Below are 12,965 nucleotides of genomic sequence, written 5' to 3'. Positions count from 1 at the left end.
CTAGGCTCTGTGAGCTTGCACATGGAAATGTGCAATTTTGCATGCAGCTGTCTGAATGTATTATCCCTATTAAAAAGGCCTTGTATTATTTTTATTGCCCTCTTTCCTGGCAGTATGTTGTTGTCACTTGGAAATGCAGTTACATAAGAGAGTCCTGAGTTCCTGATGCATCACAGTAATAAGACATTGTGGAGAATTGGAGTAGTCTGCTTCTCATCTATCCCTTTTCCTTTTTTTTTTTTTTTTTTTTTTTTTTTTTTTTTAAATTTTTTTTTTTTTTAAATTTTTTTTGTTTTGTTTTGTTTTGTTTGTTTTTTGTTTTTGAGATTTCGTACTGTGGCACTGAATTGCAGCAGGACCTAAACAGGAGCTGTAAGAAGCAGTCTGGAAAAGGGCCAGATTCTGACCTTTTGCTTGCTGGGCAGCGTGACTGCTGGGTTATAGGTGTGTGCAGAAGGTCAGAGTCGGGCCCAATTCTTGCTTAATTTAAGCGACAGTTTTGTCTGGTGAGGGTAGAGCCTCGATGGACAGCGGCGTCGCTTGTTCCCCCCGTGTTTTCGTGTGTGCCTGGACCTGCCGCGCTCTCCTCTCCAGCCGCAGAGCCCACTCCTGGCGGAGCCTGCAAAGAGAGCACAAAGTGCACAAGTGCTCAGCAATTGCTCAGCCAAAGCCTTCAAATGGAGCCCGGGCTTTTCAGCAGGTTCGAGGCTTTCCTCTCTTTCATCACCAGAGCACTTGTCCTGTATTTATTTACCAATTACACATCTCTCCAGCTTTGCTAGATTGGGAATGCAGGGGAGAAAGGGATAGTGCTGATGCTATCAGCGGTTGGCATTGCTGGATTCCGAATGAGTCAAACAACTGCTGAAATACTGTCACCGTGAAGAACTGCTTTTTCTCTCTGGGGTATTCTCAAAGCCACACAGAAGTGTGCCTATGCAGTAAGGTCATTCAACGTGTCAACTAAAAAATACCATTTCTTCCCCCCAGCCTCCCCCAGTTTACTGCAAAATGCTGTGGAAAAGAGCAAGCAGAATTTAAAATATGTCCTTTGGGTTAGGAAAAAAACCCCAACCTCTTCAGAACCTGTATGTGTTTAATTAAAGGCATTGATGTCACATGCAAGAGGAGCTACATAGCTTCAAGACACTATTATAGCACAAACAGAAGAGAAAACCTCTAAGGACCACTGCAAGATATTTTTGTCTGGCTTGTTTTCTGAAGGAAATGTTGTTTTGAAATACCTGACCCGGTAATGTTATAAGATTAGATATCATATGTTAATGCCAAATGCATCATTGAATATACATGGGTTTTTATATTACCTTTGGTGTGATGAAAAGAACAGCAGCCAATGATTTAATCTGAGAATAATTCAGCAGTATCTGGTTCACATGGATGCTTCTGTTATCTTGGCTTCTGAGATTGATTTTAGATTGTGTTTTAAACTACTACCCCGTCTTCACTATTCTTTTGTGCATATAATTAAGCCCCAAAAAGAGGTGCAGTTAGTTAGGAAAAATTTGCCATTGAAAATTGCAATGTTTATTGTCAGCCAGCGTCCTAAATGTTGCAGAGGGAGCACTTGCCTTTCCTTAAAACCTTGTAGTTTTCCTAGATCCCACTTCCATAAGGTAGTGGACCTCTAGGTTTTGCAATGAAATGAAAGGATCTTTTTCCCAAAATAGATTGTTCACAAAAACACTTTGTGAACAATCTGAGCTTTGACTGAGTAGGTGACCTTGAAGGAACTTGCTTGGGTCTCTTTCAGTTGTGACCAGTCAGTTAAGACATATTGAATATGTATGTTAAGACACATTCAAAGTTCTCTTGCTGCATTTTTTTTTCTCTTCAGAGAAGATTTTTGTAAAGGCTTTTAACATATTTTAGCTCTGTGAAGTTAGAGATATCATCTACACCACTAATTGCAGTTTGTTTACACAGTCTTCTTGTGGTAGTTTTTTTGTGATCTAGAGTTGACAAAGCTTCCAGTGAAGCTGAACGTCTCCCTGGGTTTTATCACACATGTTTTCTCTCCAGCAACTTTGGGATTTTATTTAGGGAATATTACTCACTAGGTGGAGCAGGATACTGGAAGCAGGATTGTCTGCCTCTGACTTTGTTGGGACACAAGGTCTGCCCAGATCTTGATTTCCAAGATTTTAAGTGATGACAGTAGCTTTCTGCTTGGACACTAGGGTCAAAGTACCAGGAATTTTTTTAAAAGAAACAGCCCTTAAGGCAGTACATTCCAATTTGTTAAGTGCAATTAGTTTATTTAGCCACGGTTTTGAGGAAAGTGTATGCAGTAATATTTTTGTTAACTTCGGGAGGAAAGCACAACAGAAAACCACTAGAGAGATGGAATTTCTCATCCTCTGTCTCTGGTCATTATTAGTCAGGGAATTCACTTCCTGTGCAGGAGACCCTGGTTCAAACTCCTGAATTGCAACAAGTTGAACAAATATTTGAAACAGTCTACCCCGCTTGTGCAAAGTACCTGTACCACAGCCACAGCTCTTTTTAGGGAGTCCCATTGTTTCATGCTGTTTTGTAAAAAACCAATCCAAACCAAACCCAATCAACCTAAAAAAAAAAAAAAACACAAAACAAAAAAGGAAAAAAACCCCGACACAACAAAAAATCCCATCATTTTCCTCACTGAATTGGAAAATCTTGTTGTGTCATTTCTATCTTTGGGCTGTTAAACATGACAAAGATGCCATTTTTATTTATGCTACAGATTAAAGCGGGCGGTTGTCCCTTTAATGTAATATTATTTTATTTATTTGCGTGGCCGTATCAGTTCCAGGTAAAATTACTGATATCTTCTGGCTGTCACAAGCCATGATGCCAAAGTGCTTTATTTTTTTCGTGGCTGTGCTCCAAGGCCTTTGAAGAATGCCCATGAGGTTTAAGTGTGAGCGGTTGTCTGAGTTTCCATGCAGAAGAGCCACAGTAACACGAGACAAGCAGCTGCGAGAGGAGAAGTGCCAAAGACCCAGAACACAATCTGTGCTATGAATAAAGCAGCACAATAACAGGTCACCTCATTTTAAAGCACATGGTGACAAGTCTTGTGTGAAAGAAAAAAATTACTTACTTGTTCAGGGCACTTTTGCTTAACCTGGACTCTTCGGCTTCTTGTTGCTTGGTTTGCTCTTGGATGACCTTTTCCCAGAAGTTCTTCAGCCCTTCTGCATCCTGACCACCTATCTTGTAGTGCCTGACGTTGGAGTGCTTGCTCATTTTCTGAAAAGCAATTTGGAGGTCAGGGCAGTCAGAAGCCTGACCTGAGGCAGGTGCTGCCTTGCTCGGCCCTCTCAAAATTTCCTTCTTGCCAAGTGCTATTAAAATAAAGTATGTCACCTAAAAGAATAGGTGACTGATGCTTACTTTGCCTTGAACCAAAATATAAGGCATTGAAACAGGCCTTGGGTGACAGTTAAATGGTACAATTATATTTTTGTTACTGAGTAATGACTACGCGTGGCAGAAATCACTGAAATATTGCAAGTGCCTCAGTATATGTGATATTTTAAGTGATTTTGGGATAAATGCTTTCAAATATAGTGCCATTGTCACTGAAGTTCAGATTAGATGTGAAGGGCTTTCCTTTTTTCTATCTCCTATAGTTTTAAAACAGATGGTTTTATCCAAGGGAAATGCATTGGTCTTAAATGATGCTTTTCACTGCTCCAAATGATGTCTTGCTCAAAACATGCAGAGGAATTATGAATCTAAAGTTGAAGCACACAGAGTGCAAAGCTCTGGGGAACCTCTTATAGCCTTGCACTTTATTTTATCAAAATTCAGTCTTAAATACCACTAAAAGTAGACCTTCTTAAAATACAAGCATGAGTTCCAATAAATGAGAAAAGGGACAGAAACTAAGTGAATTTGTCCTTGCTAAATACCTGTTTTTCAAACATGGAGGGTTTTAAAATTCTCATCCTCATACTCCAGAGCTCCCTATGACTAGATCAGCACTTAGTTCGAGAGCTGCCCTGAAATCCCTTTTTTTTCCTTGTGTTCATCTGTATTCTGCCATCATTTGATGCTTTTTCCAGTGCTCCACTCTGTTCTGCTGATGAATTAATGCCTCACAGACCCTGGTATGTACTTGTGAATTTTCACAGACAGTGTCATACTTTATGAGCTATCCTTGATAAGCACTAGAAAGACTATGCTAATGTAGGCCAATCTGAGGAAACCTTTGCTTTGTACAATGCTTTGAGTGGAAGATCAGAGGAAAAGGAAAGGATAGTCGGTGTAACGCAATTAAGGCAGACTCGTGTAAGGTCTTATTATCAAACACTCTATTATAAACTCCCGAAACCTTAAAAGAACACATAAATAAGTTCTTGCCATCTTCCTAGATGGAATATTTTAGATTTTTTGTAGTTTTCACAAATCTGATTTTTAGAAAGATCAGTGATAACAAATAATTTTCCCAAACTTGGTGCTAAGGCTGACTGGTGTGAAAAAAGTGCCTAACAAGAAGAAAAACCTCATCCATATGCAGCATTTTTCCACTGAGAAGTCCAGTTACTTAAAGACCAGCACAGTCCAGCTGGAGTGGTAAGTGTGAACTGGTTAGTCCATGTAATATAATCTCCTATGTGATGGAATATCTTAAGAGGTTCGGATTCTGGTCCTGCAATGTCACCAAAACAACCAGGTGTTGTTCTCTGAGGCAAACAGGATTTTTTCTGGTGTTTTCCCTTGCTGTGGACTGAGGATGCTGTTGATGTAGCACAGTGGGATACAGGACAAATTGTTACATTGGTGTGGGTGCAGCAGTTCCACTAAAAACCTTTTGCTATGCTTGCTGTGTTTATTGATGAATGCGGTCTAAATGGCAGCATGGGTAATCTTAATGGTCTTTCATCTCACTCTGAGGCCCCAAAATAATGGTGTTATTTAAGGCTTCATCTTGCAAAAAGATGTGCATGTCACAGGTGCACTGGGACATGCCCTACCTGTGTCTGAGTTCTACAGGCTTGAAGCAGTGCTAAAATAAGTGCTCTGATAATAGCTTGTTACAGCAAGTGATGGAATCTGATTATTTCATCATTCTTAGATCAGCAGGTCACCTGGGTCTTTGCACCATTTAAAAACTCTTCTATCAGCAGCAGCTGCCCACTTGACACTCTGCAGATAATTATCCCATTGCCTCAGAAGCCAAGTGCAAGTTACTGACAAACTGTCTGAGTCAGTTTGCCCTCCAAACCCTATTATACTTTGCCTCATGTAAGAATCTGCCATAACACATTAACCTTCCATTAGATATTAAATTTTTACAATTATTAAACTTCTAGTAGATGTTCTTCAAGTGGTACAAAGAAGGTCTTTATCCAAGGTCTAAATTTGTTAGATTTTTGAGAGGGTGCATGAAGGTCTTGACTGCTCCACCCAGAGGAACAAGGTGTGATCAGACAGGTGCCCAAAAGATGGAGGTACTTCAGCAAACATTGGCCTGGTATGTCTGTGGGGACTTTTTACAAGCCAAGAATCTCTGACTTGGTAATAGTTCCTAGGAATGTCAGTGAGAGTGAATATTTCACGTGGTGTTGTCATGGTCCTTGCTGAGACAGATTCCTGGTGTGAAACTTTTGAATACAGCTTTGTCTGGCAAGACTGACCAGCATCTCTCATGCTATCATGTGTGAAAGCATCCTTTCTTTAAGCCTGGCCTTGCAACATCCACGTGTGGAGATTAGTGCACTGTGTAACACCTTCTGATTTTATTTCTGATTGGAAGATTCTACTTAGGAGCATGGTCTGGATTTTCCAGTAATTCTCTAGGTTTGGTGGGTTTTTTGTATCAAAAAATCCCTTATTATTGCTCTACAAAACATGTTTTGTTGATGTGTGATTTTCTTCTTTCTTTTCAGATGTCCCAGTAATATAAATTGGACTTACACTGACAGTTGGACTTAATTCTATCAAACCTGTTCTGGATTCCTTCAACCAGATACCTCAGGGTTCAGAAACTGGCGGGACAGTTAGATTTTCTCTGTAAGTAAAAAACACACTTTCTTACAACTACTTGGCCAATTTTGTCTGGGTGGAAAGTGAGCAAGGTAAAGAGGTTCTTTATCATCCTTATTTTCATTTTGGATTGCCAGGTATCATTCCAGACACATTCAAGGAAAGTTGGGGAAGTGTCTTTCTGAATTCTAATGGCAGGTGGTTTTAACATTCTTATCCACTGATATGAATGTAAAATAAGCAACAGCAACACTTCCATGCATGCAACATTATTCATTGAGAAGGTATGGACTGAAAATTTATGTTATAATACATTCTGCAGTATGTTTCCTATGAAGGGCTACTAAGATGTGCATAACAGTGGCGCAAGATAGAGTCCCTTATTAAATCTTCAGCTAAGGTAGTTAAGGAAGGAACTATTTTTGTATGGATTCTGCAGTCCTACCTGCCCATTTGAAGTGTAGTTGGTGGCTTTTTTAGGTAGTCAACAACATTTAAGGAAAGGTAAAATTAGATCTTGGTTAAGGTGGCTTATGTATTTGGTAGTTCTGCAACTCAACTGTCAAAAATACGTGTATGCATTTACAAAAGAATTTTTTATAGCATTCATCATTTTGGGGACCTAATTTATATGCTAACAAGTTATTAATTTATGGAGAATATCCACGAGAAGAAGTAATTACAGAAAAAAATTAATGGCACCATGAAAGAAAAATCTCCTACATTTAGAAGCAAACCATAAATCGTGTGGCAGTGCAGCAATCTGTAAAACAGCCAATCAGCCGTGAATCAAGTATAACATCTACAGACAGTACATTAGTTTAAACTCTTTGAGCTCCTGTCCCAGAGCACGTGGGAATGAGGATCAAAATACAAACGGTGAGCAGATCTCTCCAGTGCAAGGGAGAGGAAATTCTAAAATTTTGCTTCAAGCTGTAAATTATCACATGCACAACTTCTATTAATTGGCAAAACACTAGTATAGAAACAGCCAGGGGTACAATCATCTCTCGTTGAATCTGATCTGCAATATGAATGTGCTTTGTTAAATTAGTAAATTTCCAAATATTCTGGTCTCAGCCCCTACCTGGTCTGCGTATTTTGAATTATTGTAATCTCAGACAACCTCCACTGAGGTACAAAAAGGACTTTTAAAAAATATCCAATGCAAGTCATTTTTCTTCTGCACACTTTGTAATTCCTATTTTGGACTCTTTCTGGAGGAATTTTGAGAATCAGAAATGGCTCTTGATGTTTGGAATAGAACTGCTGTTTTTAGTTAGCTTTATATATGAATTAAGCAAGCAAAAGAAGAAAATCTTTTCCAAAGCCTCAGAAGGCATTTTTTTACCCTTTTTCAGTCTTTCTATTTAATATGTGTCTTAAGATAGCCATTGTCTTAAAAACTCACGATGAGATTCTCTGAAAAGCTTTTTCCTTTTAGTGAAATTCAGTACATTTACTTTTTAATGCATCCAGTAAACCTGTTAACCGAACAGAGTTTGGAGAAAATGCCAAAATATTTTTTAATCTAAATCATGCATAACTTAAAAGATTATTTTTTTTTGGCCAATAAAAACAAAACGACCTTATGCTTTTTGTCTTACTGGAAAACATTTTAACCAGCAACATGAAGTAATGTTTGAACATTTCCATGGCTTATTTTCAAAATCTTTTGAAAGAGAAAGACTTTTTATTTTCAAATTCTTTTGAAAGGCAAATAGTTTAACAAGAATGATTATTTTTTTTTTAACATCTTAAAAAATATTTCTTTTCTAAAAGGTTGAGTGAAATAGGTCCACTTTTACCTCTTGCAATGGATTTGAGTATTCAGCCAATTTTAATGTGTAATGCAACCATGTTGCTGAAAGAATTTCCTCGGTCACTTCAGAGGTTTTTGAAGATCATTGTAAACAATGGAAAGATTATCTTTGACTTCAACTAGACTCAGTCCCTTGGGTCATATCATGACCACGAGCTATCTTATCTTTGTCAGAACACTAATTAATGTCCTATTCCTTTTACCCTTCACCAGGGCTTGTTTGGCTAAGCATAGAATGTTTTCCAGCATTACATAAATATTACAGTACACTGCATGAGTTCAAAGCATTTAAAAAAAAAAATAAGAAGCTTAATGTTCTAAAAAGTTTTAAACTGCACTTGTAGAATGCATGGTTTGGATGAGTATCCCCTGAATTATGTGTAATACAGAAGTTCTAGTAATACCAAAAAAGATAGTAACAAATAACAAGTTAATAACTGAAGTTATGGTTAGAGTAAAAGAGGCAGGATACCTCTTACATTTTATAAATCACACAGGATCAGATTATTTTCCACAAAATTATATTGTAATATACAGAATTCAAGGTCATGGAGAGAACAAGAAGAAAACCTTGTTCAAATTCATGACTAAACAAAGTGTAAAATAAATGTATATCCGTGTATTTCTAGGCATGTTTGATAGTTAAGACAGGAAGAGAAAATCTTATTTCGGCCAAAATACAAGAATATAAATGCTTACTTTGATTGTATAGTAGCTTCCTCTTCTGTCAAAGTATGGTTTTCTTGAGTGATTACTGAATCATGGCAGTTTTACCTCTGGGTTCCCCTTTTCAAGAGAACTCCAACTGCCAGGAATAACTGATGAAATCTGCTCACTCGTCACTCATTTTTATTTGTGAGTGATGATATCTGCTATTATGGGTTAGTTTAATGGCAGGGGAAAAAAAACCCAAACCCACAGTCCCATTTTGCGAAGTCCGCGATGCACCGAGCGGAATGACCAGACAGTTACAGGGCACAAACTCTGGATGCCACATTTAATCTGTGCTATAAATTTTGGCAGGTGCCACTGATGTCATAACTTGGCTCTGGAGGAACAACTTACTCTTTGACAAGCCCAGATCACTGGGGCATAACATCCATAGGACTCGCAGGAATTCAGCGCCGTCTGCTCCAAGACAAAGGATGGATCTGAAAAGAACATGTCGGATAACACAGCTCGTCTCAGGATTGTGCCACTGTGTGACTGGCAGATAAATAGATTTCCTTTTCACCCCTTTTGAAGTGCTGGTCTGTAAGAGCACCTGGTGGGCCACAGGACAGGATTTCAGCTAAGCTGTTAATACACTGAATAGTGCAGGAGTCTGAACGTAGTGATCTGCGAGCTGAAACATAGAATATATATAACTTGTTATAGAATTTAGCACTCCCACTTCTTGGACAGATTCTTCCTCCCTGCACTGGTAGCCCTGGTCACCCAGGGAAAACACAGGCAAGTAACATGCTGCTTACTCAGAGGGAGAGCAGACAGTGACAGACCTCCTGCTCTCAGCTGTTGTTGGCAACCTGACTGCATAACCCTTCCAACAGTTTGGCAAGTTCCACCTTGAAATTAATTATGTTTCTTACTCCAGATATTTCAAGTGAAAGGTTGCTCCAGAATTTTCTGTGCCAAGTACTGTAAATTTGCTTTTAATTTACGACCTGGATGTGTTCAAGAGACAAGTTACCCTTCCCTTGGTTCCAGGATAGATAAGGCAGAAATCACCTCCTCTCCTTCCTTGTTTTGTTGTTAGATCATTGGAGGACTTTGGACTTTTCTCATACTCATTCTCTTGATAGCTCTCATGGCCCTCTCTGTGGTCTCACTGAACATGGACAATGGGACCTGTACATCACATTCCAGCTGAATATTAGTCCCTCATATGCATCCTTTTTTTGTTTGGATATAATAATTTGAATCTAGAGAAATATTTATCTCTTCCAGAGAAGTACAATGTTCGTAACAACTTTGCTTATGACAACTTTTGTTGTCCAGAAAATGTCTCTAACTCACCACTTCATTTTGTGCCAAATGCTACTGCTTGAAACAGTAGTAAGACTGTTTCTGAGAGAGGTCTGGATGAATTCCCTTTTTTAAATTTCTTGTAGTTAAGGAGCTTTCACTTAAATATATTAGCTGAATTTAATCACTTCTGAGTTTAAATGGATAACCCTTGGTGAGACCATCAGAGATAAAATCTGGTTCCTCTGTAGGGAAGAGGGGAAGACAGTAAAGAAGAGGCAGTGAAGTCCACCTTATCTCTTACGATATAGAGTAACAGGTTATTTATTGTCTGCTGGATGTTGTTGGTACACGCCAAAAAGGAAGAGAGAGGGAATTGTAATGTGTCATCAAGTGTCCCTACAGAGTCCATGGTTAGTTTAGATGAACAGCAAAATCAGTTTTTCCACTAATCATTCAATAAGACACTCAGCACCTCTACTGGCAGTGGAAGGTAGCCATGAAATATAACGTGAGGTTGGCAATTCACTGTTCCAGGACAGGCTGCTCTGACTGAGAGCTGGTCCTGCATGCCAGATAAATGCCCAAGTTGTTGCTGATGGTCTTAGACTCTCGCAGCTTCTCTTCTTGGAGCTGCTCCACTTCATATAAATAATGCAAAACCCTGGGCTTGAGAGGCAGTGCCGACAGCGTGCTCGTTTGATCTTCTGCATGTCTCAGAGATGGATTTTCCACTTTCCCAGGTTGCCTCACATTTTGGTTACTAGGTATTCTAAGGCGTGTTTTTCCACGGCAAGTGAGTTACTTGGAATTTCCCTTGTAAAATCTGAATTTCACCACGGCCCAGATGCAAAACAGACCTTGAAATGCTGCCCATGTTCTTGTGTTGGAACTGCCCAAATTCAGTGTTTCTGAGGACTCACACACAGTTCCACTGCATAATGTCAGCAGTGCCCAGTGGCAAGAAAGCATAAGGAGCATTGGACAGAGGACAGAGAAATAATCAGAGCTCTTTGGTATCTGTAAATAAAGTGACTGAGACTTGGGAAGCAAGACTGATCTCTGTAGTATCAGTCTGATACTGCATAGAGATAACAGTATAGTCTACCACTGGCAGTACAGAGTCAATTGCAACAATTTATGTGACTTTAGAAGTAGCACGGATTTTCTCTATAGACTTGCCAGACAAATCAATATTTTGAGTAAATTATTTCAACTTTATAAAGCACATAGATACCACTGTACTTTTGGAGTTTTACAGCCCAACTTGACAGTTTCATCTAAGATTGGACAAGTCTATGCTGTACCTCTCTCAGTAAGGCTCTGACAGTTGCTTTTGCTCCTTTGTTATGATTTGGATCTGTTAATAGCTCTCAGGTAGTGTTGTCTTGCGCTGCCATAAGCTTTGGTATAACTGACTGTGTTTTGGATGTTGTACTGCAGTAATTCATTTTTGTTACCCTTTCATCATCACCTTGTATTTTTTTGCTAGTTGGTGCAGATATCACCACTTACACAGAGATTTTTTTTGCTTTATATGATACAGGATGTGGCTGTGAACCTTATAAGAGTGTATTTTGGAGTGTTTCCTCACTGCATTTACTGCCAGGACCTTCAGAGACCAGTCTCAGCTGGGACCCACACCTTTGCCCAAGTACCCTGTTTCAGCCCAGGTATCTGTTCCTGAGCTCCGGCCAACAAATTCACATGTCCAGCCCTGCCTCTCACCTTGTTCCTGGACAGATCACAGCCCTACATGACAGAGCAGGTATCTGGTGAAACAGCACAGTAGATAATTTGTCTCCAGGTCTGTCTCCTGGATGTGTTCTGGACCTGTTCTGTGCCCTTGACATTCCTGGGGTTGTTGATGGGTGCTGTTACCAGCATCTGATGTAGGACCCTGATGGACCTGAGATCCCACAGCAGGATGGCTACTTCTTCTTGGCTAAGGCACTGCCTGTGCTGTGCTCACACTTGATCCATTCCTCTGTCATGGGGCAGCCTGGCTTTTGTTTCTACCTAACAATTACCATGGCTTCAACTCCATGGGTAACAGCAATATAGGCATGTAAAAGACAATTGAATACCATCACTAAAGCCAGGAATGATCATGGCACAGAAGACTGCCTCACCTACAGCTGGACTCTCACTGATTTCTGCAGAATTTTGGGGGAAAAAATGCTCAAAAATAAGAGTTTTGGCAGTACTACATGCTACCTTGTTGATGCAGAGTCTGTGCTACTAATAGCCACAGCCAGACATTGAAGTGTCTGCTACACTGAGAAACCATGAACCCACTCCCCATGGTTGTGTGGGTGTCTGGGGTGCACTGACATGAGTCGTTCAGAACAGTTTTGCTTTAACTGAATGACGGAAGGAATTCCTTATTACTGTCATGTACATCAAGGTGGAGGACAGCTGGACACAAAACACTGCCCTAGCAGTATGTATGTTCAGATATTGCAATTGTTGAAGTACATTTATCTAAACCAGGTGTCTAAAAACAGATTCCCTAAAGCCAAGCAAATTTCCTTGTACTGTCTGCGCTCACAACAAGAACACATGGATTGTGTTGCCATGTGAAAAGGTTGTCAGAGAGGGGAGAACTTGAAGTCAGCATCTGGAGATTAGTTCCATGGCTGATTTGATGCAGATGAGCAACACTGATGCCACAGAGCATGGAGGTGCCAGTTACCCTTCCTACTGTAACCTGACAACAGCGACTCTTGGCAAAGTGTTGCCAGTCAAACTATGACTGGAAAACAATAATTGATGGGATGATCCAGGGACTACTTGAATAATCATAAGTGTCTCTGCCTGTGATGGTTTCACTCTAGGCCTTCCTGGAGACCAGCTTGTAACCAGGAAGGAACTAGGAAAGTGATCACGGAAGTATTCCATGCTATTCCTTTACGTAACTTGAGGTATAAATAAAGCCAGCAGGAGGGACCTCGCTCTCTTCCTTTCCGGCGAGGTTCGAGAGCGGTGGGTCCCTGTTTCGGTCGGGCTTATCTGGAGCTGAGGCGCACAGTGACTGCTGTTATCAGCCACGCGTGAGGGGAGAGCGCTGGGCCGTGCCCAGCCATCCTGCCTGTTCAAAGGGAAGTGGTGAGATTTTTGCTAGTTTGCCTTCAGTTGGCTGGTTGACTTGCTTGGTCTTTGTCCCTTTTTGTCCTTCTCCCTT

The 12,965-nt window shown here is 40.1% G+C and overlaps 1 protein-coding gene across 1 annotated transcript; it reads right to left on the bottom strand.

The window, feature by feature from the left end:
* Positions 1-223: 223 nt before the first annotated feature.
* LOC135407385 (protein FAM240B-like) lies at positions 224-8,776 on the bottom strand. The gene is made up of 3 exons (XM_064642359.1): positions 8,516-8,776; positions 3,104-3,252; positions 224-619 (listed from the first exon to the last, which is right to left on the bottom strand). The coding sequence occupies exons 2-3, from the start codon at positions 3,247-3,249 to the stop codon at positions 487-489; spliced, it is 279 nt and encodes a 92-aa protein (XP_064498429.1). The 5' UTR covers positions 3,250-3,252; positions 8,516-8,776; the 3' UTR covers positions 224-486.
* Between the last annotated feature and the right edge of the window lie 4,189 nt (positions 8,777-12,965).

This window comes from Pseudopipra pipra, chromosome Z, assembly GCF_036250125.1.
Source record: "Pseudopipra pipra isolate bDixPip1 chromosome Z, bDixPip1.hap1, whole genome shotgun sequence".
NCBI classification, from domain to species: Eukaryota; Metazoa; Chordata; class Aves; order Passeriformes; family Pipridae; genus Pseudopipra; species Pseudopipra pipra.
The sequence above is the reverse complement of the archived record's forward strand: the minus strand, read 5'-3'. Positions and strand labels throughout refer to the sequence as shown.

Excerpts from the sequence above, each read along its gene's own strand:
- LOC135407385 (XM_064642359.1), bottom strand. The coding sequence starts at position 3,249 with ATGAGCAAGCACTCCAACGTCAGGCACTACAAGATAGGTGGTCAGGAT. Across the intron at positions 620-3,103 it reads AGCAAAAGTGCCCTGAACAA|GCTCCGCCAGGAGTGGGCTC; the intron begins GTAAGTAATTTT and ends CTCTCTTTGCAG.